Here is a 16,500-nt window from a genome sequence, read left to right as displayed (position 1 = left end):
AACTACAAGTGCTCGCCACCCATGCCAGCCTCACTGCCAGTGTCTGACTTCTCCGAAACTGGGCCCAGCACTCCTGTCACCATCCTGCCCTCCCCGCCCTTCCCCCGGGTTCCTGCCCAGCCCTGAGGTCCGCCCAGGCTCATGTCTCTGCTGTGCCCGTCCCCGAGAGCTGCAGCACTGACTCTGCTCCTGGTTACTGCAGTGTGTCCATCTTACCCCCTTGCCTGGGAGTTCTGAGGGCAGGAACCACATCTGTGTGGGGGAGGCGTGGGACTGCTCACTCCTGGTCCTGCACTCAGTCTTCCACACATGAGTGTGCAGAAAACCCTGCACAACTGGTCAGGGCCACATTCTAAATGCTGTGTGCACTGCTAGTGAGATCCTCTCTCTTAAATGGCAATTTCATGCTATGCCATTTTGCTGAAGGAGGCTTGACTTTAGACAACTAAAGATCTATTCACACTTCACAGCACAGCGTAACATGACTTGAAAGTCTGGAGCTCACTCACTGCCTGTTGAGAGGGACACAGATCCATGCAGGTGGTGAAGCACTGGGGACGCACTCACTTGCACTTGCACACCAATGGCTGCACGCTTAGCTCAAAGCCTGAGTGAGGCTCAGCGCCCTGGGACGCGCAGCAGCTGGGAGGCACCGCTGGGGACACTGTCAACGGCACAAGGACTTCTCTGCATTATTTTCATAGTCCCATGTGAATTCAGAATTGTCTCAATACAAATTTCAATTACAAATCCTTCAGGGAGGCTTCTGCAATCACATCTAGGCTGAGATCATCAAAGCCACCGGGATTCGCTTTCTGTGCAAGTGGATACTGGTTTTCACCCAGGAGAGGCTGGAAGTCATGAGCATCATGCAGTAGAAAATTATTTTTTTAATTTATTTTTCCATGACCTTTCTTTTTAAAAAGATTTATTTATTTGAAAGGCAGAGTTACAAAGAGAGAGAGGGAGAGAGAGGAAGAGAGGGAGAGAGAGAGAGAATCTTCCATCTGCTGGTTAACTCCCCAGACGCAACAGCCAGGGCTGGGCCAGGCTGAAGCCAGGAGCCAGGAGCTGCTTCCAGGGCTCCCACGCTGGTACAGGGGCCCAAGCACTTGCACCATCCTCTGCTGCTTTCCCAGGCACATTAGAAGGGAGCTGGACTGGAAATAGAGCAGCTGGGAACTGAACTGATGCCCAGATGGGATGCTAGCATTGCAGACAGCATCTTAATCCACTATTCCATAGTGCTGACCCCCAAAATAATTTTTAAATGCTGCTATTGTATTGCTATAAGATATGACAACCATAATAGCTTTCTTCTAAGACAAGATGGGCATCCCAGGTAAACATGTCTGGCAGGGGCTGGCGCTGTGATATAGTAGGCTAAGCGTCCACCAGCAGCACCAGTTCAAGTCCTGGCTGCCCCTCTTCTGATCCAGCTCTCTGCTGACGGCCTGGGAAAGCAGCCAAAGATGATCCAGGTGCTTGGGACCCTGCACCTACGGGAGACCCGGAAGAAGCTCCTGGCTCCTGGCTTCGGATCAGCCCAGCTCCAGTCGTTGTGGCCATTTAGGAAGACCTCTCTGTCTGTCTGTCTGTAACTCTTCTCTCAAATAAATAAATAAATACATTTGTTAAAAAGTACCTGGCAGTATTATATCTTCATATTTTAAGATTGCAGAAACACAGATTGTATTTTACTTTAAAAGGCAATTATAATCTTTGAATCTAAATATTTTGCCATGGAAACTTTTCAGTGTGGTTTATTTATTCATATATTTTCTCAGATTCATATGACTGCTGCATCAAACATGGTTTTAAATTGATAGAGCTTAGGCCGGTGTCGCGGCTCACTAGGCTAATCCTCCGCCTAGCGGCGCCGGCACACCAGGTTCTAGTCCCGGTCGGGGCACCGGATTCTGTCCCGGTTGCCTCCCTTCCAGGCCAGCTCTCTGCTGTGGCCAGGGAGTGCAGTGGAGGATGGCCCAAGTGCTTGGGCCCTGCACCCCATGGGAGACCAGGAAAAGCACCTGGCTCCTGGCTCCTGCCATCGGATCAGCGCAGCGCGCCGGCCGCGGCGGCCATTGGAGGGTGAACCAACGGCAAAGGAAGACCTTTCTCTCTGTCTCTCTCTCTCTCACTATCCACTCTGCCTGTCAAAAAAAAAAAAAAAAAAAAAGAAAAAAAAGAAAATTGATAGAGCTTAAAATTTATTAACAATAACTGTTTCTTACAAAAATTAACTGCTAAAAATAATTTGGCTCCTTACCATCTGTTTCGCACTACGTTTGTAGTTTCATTATCGATGTTCAGCATAGAAATGTAAGCATAAAGAATGCCATACAAAGGGTCAGCTTTTCTTTCATTCTTCAAAGCTTTTGCCTTCAGTTGTTCAACTGTATAGACTTCAACTATTGTATTTACTAAAAATAAAAACAAGAATACCAGTTCTATATATATTCCCAGAACTACAAAGGATTATATCCAAATGGAGAAGCCATAAAGCCAAGAGAGAACATTTTGAAGCTTATAAATAATGTAAATATTTACATTTGTTATATTAAAATGGATCAGAAATAGACATAAAAGAAAAACAATGAGAAATTAATCTTCATTATGTGAATCCTTTCTGGTCATCTAAAGATTTTTCCTTAAATCCAATCTTCAGAGTAGGAGCTGCTAACAGTTTGAAAAACAAAGGACTCACATAGAATATCTGAAGAATTCTTTAAAATCAGTAAGAAAAAGACAGTGACTCAATTTTTTAAGTGGAGAAAAGAATTTAAAAGGTATTTAACAAAAGATACATTAAATTTCCAGCAAACACATTGGCCTCATTAATCGGCAGGTAATGCAAATTAAACAAGAGTAGGAGTCCAATCAACAGCCACCATTTAAAGATTAGCAATACAAGCACCAGAGAGGATGCAAAGCAGCCAGGACCTCAGGGATGGCTGGCAGAAGTGTGAACGCAGAGACTGGAAAACCATGTGGCAAAACCATGCAAAGATGAAATGGGTGTGCAGCGTTCTGCTATGTATATAGGTGATCTCCAAAGAGTGTGTGGGGAAAGGCACGTCACGAGAACCTATGCGTGGATTTCAACTTTTTTACAACGAAAACTTTTAATTCCATTCACCCATCAACTTTTGAAATACCCTAACATATGTACATCAGAAAAACAGACACAGGTTCACTTAAAGTCACATTCAAAAGGAAAGCAGAAATCTGTAATAGAAACAAAATAAATACATACATATTCATATGCATATATAAACATATATAAAATAAAGATTTATTTACTTATTTCTTTGAAAGGCACTGTTACAGAGAGTGAGGGGGAAATCAGAGAGAGAGATCCCCTATCTGTTGGTTCATTCCCCAAATGGCTGCAACAGCTGAGGTTGAAGCCAAGAGCCTGGAACCCCATCCTGGTCTCCAAAGTGGGTGGTAGAGGACCACACACTTGGGTCATCTTTCACTGCTTTCCCGGGAGCACTAGCAGGGAGCTGGATCAGAAGTGGAGCAGCCAGGACTCGAACGGGCACCCATATGGGATGCTGGCACCACAGGCAGAGGCTTAACCTACCACACCACAGCACCAGCATTCCAAAAAAACGTGTTATACCACCTTTTCAAAAGTGGAAATATAGCAGTTACAGAATAAGAATATTGTATCTTTTACTATGTCAAAACTCCAGACCCCATTTTGGTCTTTTAAAAATCAAATAATATTTAAAGAATCACTTACAGTTTATGGATTCTTTTAAATGACTGCCGATTTCATCATCGAAGACATTTGCTTCTTTATTTCCTCTTACAAAATTCAGTAGGATGTTAGCTTCTGGTGTATCTTAAATTGAACATGCATAATAAGTAAAAAGCAGACATTATTTTTTAAATCATTGTGAACAATCCAAAATTATTTTTATTTAAATTTAAGATGTAGAGTTATAGACAGAGAGAGTGAGAGACAGAGAAAGAGGTCTTCCATCTGCTGATTCACTCCCCAGATGGCTGTAACGGCCAGAGCTGAACCAATCTGAAGCTAGGAGCCAGGAGCTCCTTCCAGGTCTTCCACTGCTTTCCCAGGCCATAGCAGAGAGCTGGATGAGAAGCGGAGCAGCTGAGACTCGAACTGGCGCCCCTATGGGATGCTGGTGCCATAGGCAGAGGCTTAGCCCACTATACCACAGCACCAGCTCCATCCGAAATTGTTTTAACAGAAACAATTGAAGACTTACAAACACAATCACATAGAATACTATGTAGCCATTAACAATGTGAGGTGGAGAGATTAAAGTAAAGAGATGTACACCAGACATTGTGAGTGAAAAGAGCAACTTACAAAACTATGCAGTACATTATACTTTTAACTTAAAATCTACCCACATAAATACAAAATTACCTAGAGAATATAGATAAAAGAAATACTTAACTCTGATGTGGGAGTACAGGTGCTCTTTATTTTCATTTTTTATGCTTTTATGTATTTTCTGGATTCTGTATGCATTTCTTTTCCAGTCACACACACACACACACACACACTCTAAAACGCGGTCACTCAAACCTTGCTCCTGGAACTGGGCTATGCTTCCTCTCAGGAGCGACTAGGCAGTGTGCCAAAGGCAAGAAGGGGATGTTGAAAAGGTTCCCACCTGACTCCAGCACCTTTCAACTCCCAGACCTGCAGCTCAGCACAGCTGTACCCCACCAGGACCCCGAAAACAGTGCTAACTCTCAGACCCACAGCTCAGCACACCCACATCCTACCTGAACCCCCCACAAACTGTCCTGACATCCCCCAGACCCACAGCTCAGCATGCCTGCACCCCACCTGGACCCCACAAACTGTCCTGACAACTCTCAGACCCACAGCTCAGCACGCCCACATCCTACCTGAACCCCACACAAACTGTCCTGACAAGTCCGAGGCTGACTCCCGGGGACAGAGTTGAGGTTTCCCCTTCCTCCTTACCACGCTGTCACTGCTCAGAGCTGGACGGTCAGTTCTTCCTGGGCAGCGTCTGTGCCTTTCATCTTTGTATTTCCAACATCTGAATCCACTCACCTGCCTTGTTCCACAAAGCTCAAGAGTTGGCAAATAGAAGACATTCAGAAAATACCTGTAACTGATGGCCCGATAGATCAATGTTTCTGAGACACTAGCAGGACCGCTGCACATCAGACAGAGGGCTGCTGGAGCAGGGCCCCAGAAACCAGAGCACTCTGCTGGGGGTGGAGGTGTCAGGGAATGTGAGGTAACGGTCCGAGCACCTGGGCCATCTGCTGCCATTTGCAGAGAGCTGGATTGGAGGCGGACAGCTGGGACTCCACCCACACTCACATGTGTGCGCTGTGGTGTCTGGATTGGAGGCGGAGCAGCTGGGACTCCACCCACACTCACGTGTGTGCGCTGTGGCGTTTGGATTGGAGGTGGAGCAGCTGGGACTCCACCCACACTCACGTGTGTGCGCTGTGGTGTAGCAGGTCAAGCTGCTACTTGAGAAACCAGCATCCCATACAAGCTCTAGCTCACGTCCTGCCTTTCAAATAAATGAATAAATAAGTCTTTAAAAAGCAATAAAAATAAACATACTTTTCAATGTCCTTCTGATAAAGAGAGGTGATTATCCTAAAGATGCTAGATTGCTGAGAATTACTTGAGACACTTTTCCTCTGAGCCTATTATCAGAGTTGAAGGTGCAACGTCCTAGAATATCAGCCCACGCATCAGGCTCAGTTTCTCATGCAGCCAGCCTGTCAAGACTGACGCTAGAGATACCCAGTGTCTTTTAGAAATGTCCCCAGACGGGGCTGGCGTGGTGGCGAGGCAGGTTGATGCGGGCATCTCATATGGACACCGCTCGTGTCCTGTCCGCTCCACTCCCGACCCAGCTGTCTGCTAATGGCCAGGGAAAATGGCCCAGGTGCCTGGGCTGCTGTCACCCATGTGGGAGACCTGCAGGAAACTCTTGGCTCCTGACTTTGGCCATTTAGGGAGTGAACAGAAAAATCTCTCTCCCTGTCTCTCCCTCTCTCTGTTACTCTGCCTTTCAAATAAATAAAAAAGAAGGAAGAACAGGAGGGAGGGGAGAAGAGAGAAGGGAGGAGAGACAGCAGCAAGGAAGCAGCACTGATACAGAGCCGTGGACTCGTAAAGCCTTACCTGGCGCCTTAGCTACGAAGCCAGACACTAGCCCCAGACTTATCTTGTAAGTTCACTGTTGGCAAACTCTTGGAAGTCCTTCCTGTTTGTGTCTTCTTGAGATCGCAAATGATTATTTTGTTTCTGGTAATCCTTCACTCTTGGGCAGTACTGAGCTGACGGTTACCTCTACACAATAAACCACTCAGAATGTTTGACCTTTCTGATCTCCCCAGGTCTTGCTCCCCTGATTTCATGATGTAGAGAACTGTAACTCCTGTAACAGCCACTCCAGGAGAATTATGGGCATTTAATTTACAGCTATGAACTAACGGTACCAAACACACAGGTGTGTGTCCAGCAGAAAAAGGTATTTGAATGTAGTACAACTGAATTTAGTTTTTAAATTGTCAATCATTTAAGTAATCCATGGAATAACACTGATCTCTTAAAAATCATGACAGTGGGGCCGGCGCTGTGGTATAGTAGGCTGACCCTCCACCTGTGGTGCCGGCATCCCATGTGGGTAATGGTTCAAGTCCAGGCTGCTCTTCTTCCAATCCTACTCTCTGCTATGGGTGGGAAAGCAGTGGAAGATGGCCCAAGTGCTGGGGCCCTTGACTTCAGATTGGCTTACTCCATCTGGGGAGTGAACCAGCAGATGGAAGAACTCCATCTGTTTCTCTGTCTGTCCATAACTCTACCTCTCAAATAAATAAATAAAATCTTCAAATAAATATCATGACAATGGGCAATACTTTACAAATCTATCTGGCTTTTCACATTTCTTTCATAAAAGTATTAAAGATATAGCTTATTTTAATTTTTTGAAAGTCATTATAAAGCATTTTTTACTTTTAATTTTTCAGATTAAACCCATCAATATACTGCACAAATATTAAATATGTTCACAATCATTTCCAAAGGGATGAAAAATTTCAGAGCACTTCTCACCTGGATTCGTTGTAATAATGGACTTCGAGATTACAGTTGCTGTCATGCAGTTCCGAAATTTGTCAAAGCTTATTCTTACATCTGCGGCAAATATTACTGTTTGAGAGAAAACCCACTTTATTTTTTTTTTTTTTATTTTTGACAGGCAGAGTGGACAGTGAGAGAGAGAGACAGAGAGAAAGGTCTTCCTTTGCCGTTGGTTCACCCTCCAATGGCCGCCGCTGCAGCCGGCGCACCGCGCTGATCCGATGGCAGGAGCCAGGATCCAGGTGCTTTTCCTGGTCTCCCATGGGGTGCAGGGCCCAAACACCTGGGCCATCCTCCACTGCACTCCCTGGCCATAGCAGAGAGCTGGCCTGGAAGAGGGGCAACCGGGACAGAATCCGGCGCCCCGACCGGGACTAGAACCCGGTGTGCCGGCGCCGCAAGGTGGAGGATTAGCCTATTGAGCCACGGCGCCGGCCAGAGAAAACCCACTTTAAAATTATTTTATCAAAGAATAAAAAATGCCACATATTTAGTACTACCAATGAGCTATGATACCTGTTTCTCCTGGAGTCCAGCTCTGTGCCAGTAGAATGGATTCATTATCCCAACTGCATTTATATAAAAAGAAGTGAAACAAATTGACTGCATTGGAAAAAAACTGGTAGTGATGTACTATTTACAAACAATTTACAAACCAAAATGGCCTCAGTGGCCAGGGCTTGTAACCCCCTGCATGGTCAAAGGCAGACTCAAGGATATTTGCTGTGCGGTCTGTCCCACTGAGTACTTAACACCTGTGGAGAAGTCATTTCTTCAACACACACTCATCTCTAACAGTGCTCCGCTCTGCTGCTCCTTTATTTCGCCAGCACCAGTCATTCCATGCAGGCTGGAACTCAGGGACCACAACTCCAAAGACTGGAAGACTTTCAGAGCACTAGGGTAGGGCCCACAGTGGGTAAACTCCTCAGGGGACTGGCTGGGGTAAAGACACTTCTTTTTTTTTTTTTTTTTTTTTTTTTTTTTTTTTTTTTTACAGGCAGAGTGGACAGTGAGAGAGAGAGACAGAGAGAAAGGTCTTCCTTTGCCGTTGGTTCACCCTCCAATGGCCGCCACGGCCGGTGCACTGTGGCTGGCGCACCGCGCTGATCCGAAGGCAGGAGCCAGGTGCTTCTCCTGATCTCCCATGGGGTGCAGGGCCCAAGCACCTGGGCCATCCTCCACTGCACTCCCTGGCCACAGCAGAGAGCTGGCCTGGAAGAGGGGCAACCAGGACAGAATCCGGCGCCCCAACCGGGACTAGAACCCGGTGTGCCAGCGCCACAAGGCAGAGGATTAGCCTATTGAGCCGCGGTGCCAGCCAAGACACTTTTCAAATTGCTTCCTGTGCCACCTAAGCCCCAGGAGTCTAAACAAGGGCTTACTGTGCCCTGCAGTGCTTCAGGGCACAGCCCCGCTGCTCCAGGATGTGGCTGGGGACCCTGGAAAGTCTGGTTTATTTGTCATCAATAGAACCTAATAAAGCACCATCTGTTCTCAAACACAATAAAAATAAAACTGGTCACAGAGAAGCCCATCTAAGCAATTCTATGCTATCTAAACATGGCTACCTACTTTGAGGTGGCATCCATAACTACCCAACACTCAAGAGTAAGGCTTATTTTTGAAGATATCATGTATCTCCTAGCATTACTCCTTCTTGATCTGAAATCCGTGTGTTGTGATACAAGGGAAGTGTTCTGCCTGAGGATAACAGCAGCAGTGCTCACAGTGGGGGGGGGGGGGGGGGGTTTACCATGCCAGTGGGAATAATGCCTCTGTCTCATCGTAGAGTCTAACTTCACACCTCTGGCCCTTCCTTCGGTCTGAAGTTGTAAAATATTTTGGCTCTCCAACCTGGGAAATTGAAGGAAATCATTATTGTTCCTCTACAATTGTAGAATTACTTAAATATTTGTTGATGGAAATACTCAAATGTTTACCTCTGAATATAAAGTTAGAAATATTAAAATAGCATGAACCGGGGCCAGCACTGTGGCACAGCAGGTTAAAGGCCCTGGCCTGAAGCGTCGGCATCCCATGTGGATGCCAGTTCAAGACCTGGCTGCCCCACTTCCGATCCAGCTCTCTGCTATGGCCTGGGAAAGCAGTGGAAGATGCCCAAGTCCTTGGGTCCCTGCACCCACGTGGGAGACCCGGAAGAAGCTCCTGGCTCCTGGCTTCAGATCAGCGCAGCTCTGGCCTTGCAGCCAATTGGGGAGTGAACCAGTGGATGGAAGACCTCTCTCTCTCTCTCTGCCTCTCCTTCTTTCTCTGTGTAACTCTTTCAAATAAATAAATAAATCTTTAAAAAAAAAATGAAGAGTGAACTAGCAGATGGAAGATCTCTCTCTCTCTTTCTTCCTCTCTTTCTGTAAACCTGCCTTTCAAATAAATAAATAATTTTTTAAAAAGAAAATACATATTCCATCTTTAAGGAGTCTACACAGCTGCCCCAAGGGCCTGTCATGGCATTTTGTCCTGGCATGTAAAAATACAGCCTTAACTTTTTTTTTTTTTTTTAAAGATGCTTAGACTCGAACTGGTGCCCATATGGGATGCCAGCACTGCAGGCAGCGGCCTCACCTACTACACCACAGCGCCAGCTGGGGCTGGGGCTGGGGCTGGGGCTGGGGCTGGGCCAGGCCAAAGCCAGGAGGAGCCCAGAACTCCATCTGAGCCTCCCATTGAGGTGGCAGGGGTCCAGATACTTGGACCATTCTTCCACTGCTTCCCCAGATGTATTTGCAGGGAGGTAGATAAGAAATGGAACAGCCGAGACTCGAACCAGCACCCACATGGGATGCCGGCATCACAGGCATGTGCTGCTATGCCACAGTGCCGGCCCCAGAACACGTATTTTCAGTGTCTGTGTGTCCTCACATCTCACTCAGAGACAGAAAACTGCTTCTCTGGCCCTCGTGTACTCATCGTCTGGCCGAGACAGCGAGTATCAGTACTTCGCCTTTTCCACAGGGTTAAGGTGTTGAGCGTGAAAAGTGATGTGACACAGGAGAGAGGGCGCCGTGGGCAGTGTCCGGCCTGGCAGTTAAGCTGCTGGCTGCCTTGCCCATGTCCCACAGCAATGCGTGGGATGTCTGGTTCCAGCTCCTGGTTCCAGCTTCCTGCTTAACCTGGACCCTGGGAGGCAGTGTGATGGCTCCAGTGGTTGGGCTCCTGCCACCCAACAGGGAGACCCAGACTGAGTTTCCAGCCCCTGAGGCTTTCATCACCCAGCTCTTGCAAGCGTTTAGGGAATAAAACAGCAGATAGGAGTTCTCTGTCTGCCTTGCTGTCTCTCAAATAAAACAAAAATAAACAAGAAAGAGTACGCCAGCCTCCTACAGGGAACGGGAAAAGCTGTGGCAGGTTTTTGCTTATATTCACACTAAGTTTTTTATATTCATACATTATAAATGAATATGTCACATAGAAATGCAGGGAAATCGAGTATGATTAAGCATAATCAGAGACTGAACAGTATTGAGTGTAAATTGCCTAGAGACTCCTGTTTTTAAGATTGTCATCTATGGTGTTTACTCCTCCTTCCCAAATGATACCGAGTATCCTCTGAGTGCCAGGCACCCTGCGAGGCTAGGGCTGGAGCCACAGATAACGCAGCCTCACCCTCCTGTGGTCAGAGCCTGCTCAGGGAGCTGGCACTCTCTAGATCAGCACTACTTACGACACTAACACAAGTGCACAGGGCTATCTCCTTTTCCTTTTTTTTTTTTTTTTTTTTGTCTTTTGACTATCATCCTTCCCTATGTTGAGAAATTACTCTTGCACTTTTACTTTTCTTGATATAGTTTATTTTGTGAAACTATTTTTTAGGTCCACCTCTAATCTTTGCTCAGTGATTCCGGAGCTTAGAACGTGCTGCACAGAGACAAATGCTGCGGCTGTGCAAGATAACACTCCTGGGCTGGCACTGTGGCTTAGTCAGTGCAGCACCCCCTGTGGGTGCAGTTCAAGACCTTGCTCATCCACTTTCTTTTTTATAACATTTATTTATTGGCCGGCGCCACGGCTCACTAGGCTAATCCTCCGCCTTGCGGCGCCGGCACACCAGGTTCTAGTCCCCCCAGTAGGGGCGCCGGATTCTGTCCTGGTTGCCCCTCTTCCAGGCCAGCTCTCTGCTGTGGCCAGGGAGTGTAGTGGAGGATGGCCCAAGTGCTTGGGCCCTGCACCCCATGGGAGACCAGGAGAAGCACCTGGCTCCTGCCATTGGATCAGTGCGGTGTGCCGGCTGTGGCGGCCATTGGAGGGTGAACCAATGGCAAAGGAAGACCTTTCTCTCTGTCTCTCTCTCTCACTGTCCACTCTGCCTGTCAAAAAAAAAAAAAAAAAAGATTTGTTTATTTATTGGAAAGGCAGAGTTACAGAGAGGCAGAGGCACAGAGAGAAAGAGAGATCTTCAATCTGCTGGTTCATTCCCCAAATGGCCACAATGGCTGGAGCTAGGCCAGTCCAAAGTCAGGAGCCAGGAGCTTCTTCTGGGTCTCCCATGTAGGTTTAGGGACCCAAGGACTTGGACCATCTACGACTGCTTTCCCCAGCCACAGCAGAGAGCTGGATCAGAAGCGGAGCAGTCGGGACTCAAGTTAGACCCATATAGGATTCCAGCACTGCAGGCAGCAAGTTTACCTGCTACGCCACAGCACCAGACCCTCTACTTTCTTATTCTTTCTTTATTTTTTTTTTAAGATTTATTTATTTGAAAGTCAGTTACACAGAGAGAGAAGGAGAGGTAGAAAGAAAGAGAAAGACCTTCCATTATTTGATTCACTCCCCAACTGGCTTCAATGGCTGGAGCTGTGCCAATCCTAAGCCAGGAGCCAGGAGCCAGGAGCTTCCTCCAGGTCTGCCACGAGGGTGCAGGGGCCCAAGGACCTGCGCCATCTTCTACTGCTTTCCCAGGCCACAGCAGAGAGCTGGATCGGAAGTGGAGCAGCGGAGACTCAAACCAGCGCCAATATGGGATGCTGGCTCTGTAGGCAGCGGCTTTACCCACTACACCACAGCGCTGGCCCCCACATTTTTTAAAAAATGAAGAATGCTGGGACTGGCACCGTGGCTCATTTGGTTAATCCTCTGCCTTGCGGTGCCGGCCCATATAGGTGCTGGGTTCTAGTCCAGGTTGCCCCTCTTCCAGTCCAGCTCTCTGCTGTGGCCCGGGAGGGCAGTGGAGGGTGACCCAGGTGCTTGGGCCCTGCACCCGCATGGGAGACCAGGAAGAAGAACCTGGCTCCTGGCTTCGGATTGGCACAGCGCCTGCCGTTGCGGCCATTTGCGGCGTGAACCAACAGAAGGAAGACCTTTCTCTCTGTTTCTCTCTATCACTGTCTATAACTGTCAAATTAAAAAAAAAATGAGAATGCTATTTACATTTTTTAAAAATAATTATTTATTTTATTTGAAAGTCAGAGTTATATAGAGGATATGCAGAGAGAGAGATGAGAAAGAGAGAGGTCTTCCATCTGCTGGTTCACCCCCAAATTGGCCGCAATGGCTGGAGCTGTGCTGATCTGAAGCCAGGAGCTTTTTACGGGTCCCCCATGTGGGTGCAGGGTCCCAAGCACTTGGGCCATCTTCTACTGCTTTCCCAGGCCACAGCAGAGAGCTGGATTGGAAGAGGAGCAGCCAGGACTTGAACCGGCGCCCATATGGACTTCCGGCACTGCAGGTGGTGGCTTCACCTCCTACAACACAGCGCCAGCTGCTCCACTTTCAATCCAGCTCCCTGCTTATGCGCCTGGAAAAGCAGAAGATGGCCCAATGCTTGGACCCCTACAACCATGTGGGAGACTTGGAGGTGGCTCCTGCCTCCTGGCTTCTGATGGGTATAGCTCCAGCCATTGTGGTCATTTTGAGGAGTAAACCAGCAGATAGAAGACCTCCCTCTCTCTCTCTCCCTCCCTCCCTCTCTCTCCCTCTCTCTCTCTCCCTCCCTCTCTATCTCTCTGTCTGTCATTGAAATAAACAAATATTTGGGGAAAAACATCACTGATGGAACAAGGACATAAGCCTCAACCATTTCAGGTTCTTGCCTCGCCTTCTTTGAGGGGACCGGTTAAGTCTCACATCTTACTGTCCTCACTCCACCTGAGAACACACGCGAAGTCCGTTCCTCCCGATGCTAAGGAGCATCGTGGAGATCTTCGAGTCAATCAGCTTGTTCTTTCCACTTGTGTCTGTGTTTACCCAAAGTATGAAAAACTCTCCCATAGTGAGCCATTCACAAGGAGGGTGGCATGCGAATTTGGCATTCGAAAACAATTTTATCTTGGTACTGACTCATAGATAAAATGCTACTTTCCCTTTAATGAGAAGTGTTACTCTTTTCTTAATTTAACTTACTACTAAGATATGTAGGAAAAATTACCCCAGGTGGTGATGACCACTGCATTCCAAACACAAAGGAGGTGACCGAGACTCCCCCACCCCACTCAGTTTTGCTGGGGTTTTAACTTACCGACCTCACGGCTGCAAGCACATTAATAATCCTCCCATCAAGACTGTGTCCATTTGCAACAATATCACCCAAAGAATAATAATCTCGAGACTCCTTAACAGGTAAATGTATCAAAGAAAGTAACTTGTTGTCCACTTCATAAACAGAACAGACCTTCACAGTTGAGTGATTCTCACTGAGCAGTAGTTTACAGTTGCTAAATTGCAAAACACATAAAAAAGTTAATAACATGATTTTTTAACAGAAAAATACTTTCAGGTTCACAGCTAAATTATCTTTTTGGCAATAATTTAGACTATATTAAGATTTGTATACTTTTCAAGATTTACATTGAATAATGTGACAAAGCATGTTTGTCTAAAATGTACTTAAGACAACATTTTGAAGATCTGTTCTTGCCTGAGTTCTAGGCATCCTGGTTGTCTGATCTTGCCCGAGACACTGAACTTCAGCTTCCTTCTTTATAAAACATGGGTACAGAAGCACTGAAACTTCAGGGAAGTGCGTGAAGTAGACAGTGGGGATACCACTTGGGACACCAGGCTTAAGCCTGGGATCAAGTTCCCCTCCACTTCCAGGTTCCTGACAATGCATCGTGGGAGGCAGAGGATGATGGCTCAAGTACTTGGGTGCCTGCCACCTATGTGGGAGACCCAGATGGTTTTCCTGGCTGCTGGCTTCAGGATAACCTAGCTCTGGCTGTTGTGGACATTTGTGGAGTAAGCAATCGTAATCTCAATCTCAATCTCTCTCTCTGCTTTTCAAATAAAAATAAACTTCAGTAAGTTCTAAAACCATTTAGGAGGTTATAAAAATGAAAATATGGGACTAGTGTTGTTGCATAGCAGCTTAAGTTGCTGTTTGCAGTGCTGGCATCCCATGTGGGCACTGGTTCAAGTCCTGGCCACTCTGCTCCTGATTCAGCTTCCTGCTACTGCGCCTGGGAAGGCAGCAGAAGACGGGCCAAGGGCTCCACCATGTGGAGACTAGGATGGAGTTCCTGCCTTCAACCTGGCCCAGCCCTGGTGGTGGCAGCCATTCAGGGAGTGAAACAGCAAACAGAATCTCTCTCCTTCTCCTTCTCCCTCTCCCCTTCGCCCTCTCCTTCTCCCTAACACGTTGCCTTTCAAAAAAAATAAATAAATCTTTAAAAACCCAAGAACACAAGAATCTGCTATTTCTCTTTCCTGTGACCCTGCCTCAGCTCCTCTCTGAGTGCCCTGTCCAAGATATGCGCTGTCCTCACCTCTGCCTGCTCCATATGGAGAAGATGCGCAGCACTGAACACGGTGAACCAGAGTCAAACAACCCTCAAGTCCTCTCCAGGGAGCCTCCTTAGCAGCTTCCACACACACCTTCCCCACCACCTTAGTCAGTGACCTTATCATTTCTCTCCCAAACCACTGCCCTTGTCTCCTATCTACAGACGATCCCTCGATCCCTCGATCCCTCGTATGCAGCCAAACTAATGGGAAAACATTGTTCTGGAGCTCAAAGACCTCCTGTGGCTACCCAAGTTCACCAGAGAGAACTGAGTCTGCGTCTCCCACAGCTTCTCCTGCTGCCAGGTCACCACACTTGTCCAGGAACATCAGACTACTGGGTTATAAGACTGACACTTCAGACCAAAGACAGTCAACAAACATCACCAGCTTCATTCGGTTCGACATACAGTAAGCCTTCTGGGAAGCTCGGGAGGTTTCATGCTCTTTCCCTCTCTCCCTCCAAACATCCATTCCATGGTCTGAGGGAAGATTATGGGTGGTACAGGGACACAGTGTGAAGAGACAAGGCCACTGATCTCACAGGTTCCCATGTGTTAGAGGGAGACGCACCTCATCAACCTGGCCCAGTCACCTGGGCGATGATGCCAACAGCACAGGGAAAAGCCCAGGAACTGACAAAAGGGCTGCTACAGACAGAGCAGGTGGGGGTGTCTGAAGGAAGTGACCGTTAAGCTGAGAGGTCACCAACGTCAGAGGAGCAGTGCAAGGGGTGACAAGAGGATGTGAGTGCCCTTGCGCAGGCGGCTGTGCCCCCAGAGCCCTCTACAGGCCGACTGGAGAACAGCTCCAGCCTCCTCTCCAGAGACGCCCTTCCTTCCCCTCAGGGGGACCCTAGCCAGAGACAACGTGGGTACAGCAGCCCACACCTCCCTCCAGGGGACTACTCCGGGGTTCACTCACATCGAGCTCCCAAGGGTGAGGCTCTAGGTGAGCTCATTTCTTTGCTCAGCTTCTCCCCCATCTTTTCCTTGCAGGTTTCACAAAAAATAGATAGAATTCCCAAGATTTATCCTTCTTTCTAATTGTTCAGTTTCAGTGTGACTGCAGTCAAGTTTTTGTAAATGTGAGAATCAAAGTTCTAAAAACAAAGCCATTTTTATATGACTATATCAACGTATGAAAGAAAATTAAACTCCCAATTTTCAAATAGAAACAGAGTGCCTTTGATGAGCTCACTGCTAATGCACTAGAAATCAGCAGCAATTACTGGTTTAACACACAGACTGCGGACCTTGGCGATGCGTATTTACCTAGGTGTGGTCGGGATGAATTTTTCTTCTCTCTCCATTTCTTTTCTTTGGATCAGGGGATTTTCAATCATCACTGTAACAGAGGGCAAACCACATGAGTACTACAGAACAGGAGGGGGATGAAGAGCAACCAAGTGCACACGAGGGGGGCTGAGCACTGGGATCTCTGCCGTGCCCCCCGCCCTCCAGCGGCCCTGTGAAGACGGGAGCCTGAGGTGCAGCCATCAGTTTAGCTGATGACGTTGTCACTGCTTTGTGCGTAAATGCCAACACGTAGCATACACTGATAGTACTTTACTGATTTAGTTAACCCAACACTTGATGTGGGTACAATACGCCCTTCACACTTGCCCTGGGGAC

General features: G+C 47.4%; 1 protein-coding gene across 3 annotated transcripts in view; it reads right to left on the bottom strand.

Annotated features, from left to right (window-relative positions):
- MEIOB (meiosis specific with OB-fold) overlaps positions 1-16,500 on the bottom strand; it is a 32,336-nt gene that overhangs the window by 7,465 nt on the left and 8,371 nt on the right. Inside the window, exons 5-12 of one of the 3 annotated variants that reach the window (XM_070064135.1) lie at positions 16,141-16,213; positions 13,605-13,800; positions 8,937-8,986; positions 7,646-7,698; positions 7,103-7,198; positions 5,127-5,132; positions 3,752-3,853; positions 2,270-2,423 (exon numbers count right to left, since the gene is read on the bottom strand). In XM_070064135.1, the coding sequence (XP_069920236.1) occupies positions 2,270-2,423; positions 3,752-3,853; positions 5,127-5,132; positions 7,103-7,198; positions 7,646-7,698; positions 8,937-8,986; positions 13,605-13,800; positions 16,141-16,213 (730 nt within the window). Of the gene's footprint in view, positions 1-2,269; positions 2,424-3,751; positions 3,854-5,126; positions 5,133-7,102; positions 7,199-7,645; positions 7,699-8,885; positions 8,987-13,604; positions 13,801-16,140; positions 16,214-16,500 lie in introns of all 3 variants that reach the window. The other 2 variants (XM_051830261.2, XM_051830262.2) reach the window with 2 other exon arrangements.

The sequence above is a fragment of the Oryctolagus cuniculus genome, chromosome 19 (genome assembly GCF_964237555.1).
Source record: "Oryctolagus cuniculus chromosome 19, mOryCun1.1, whole genome shotgun sequence".
In the NCBI taxonomy this organism is placed as follows: Eukaryota; Metazoa; Chordata; class Mammalia; order Lagomorpha; family Leporidae; genus Oryctolagus; species Oryctolagus cuniculus.
Note: the sequence above shows the minus strand (reverse complement) of the source record. Positions and strands in the feature narration are given on the sequence as shown.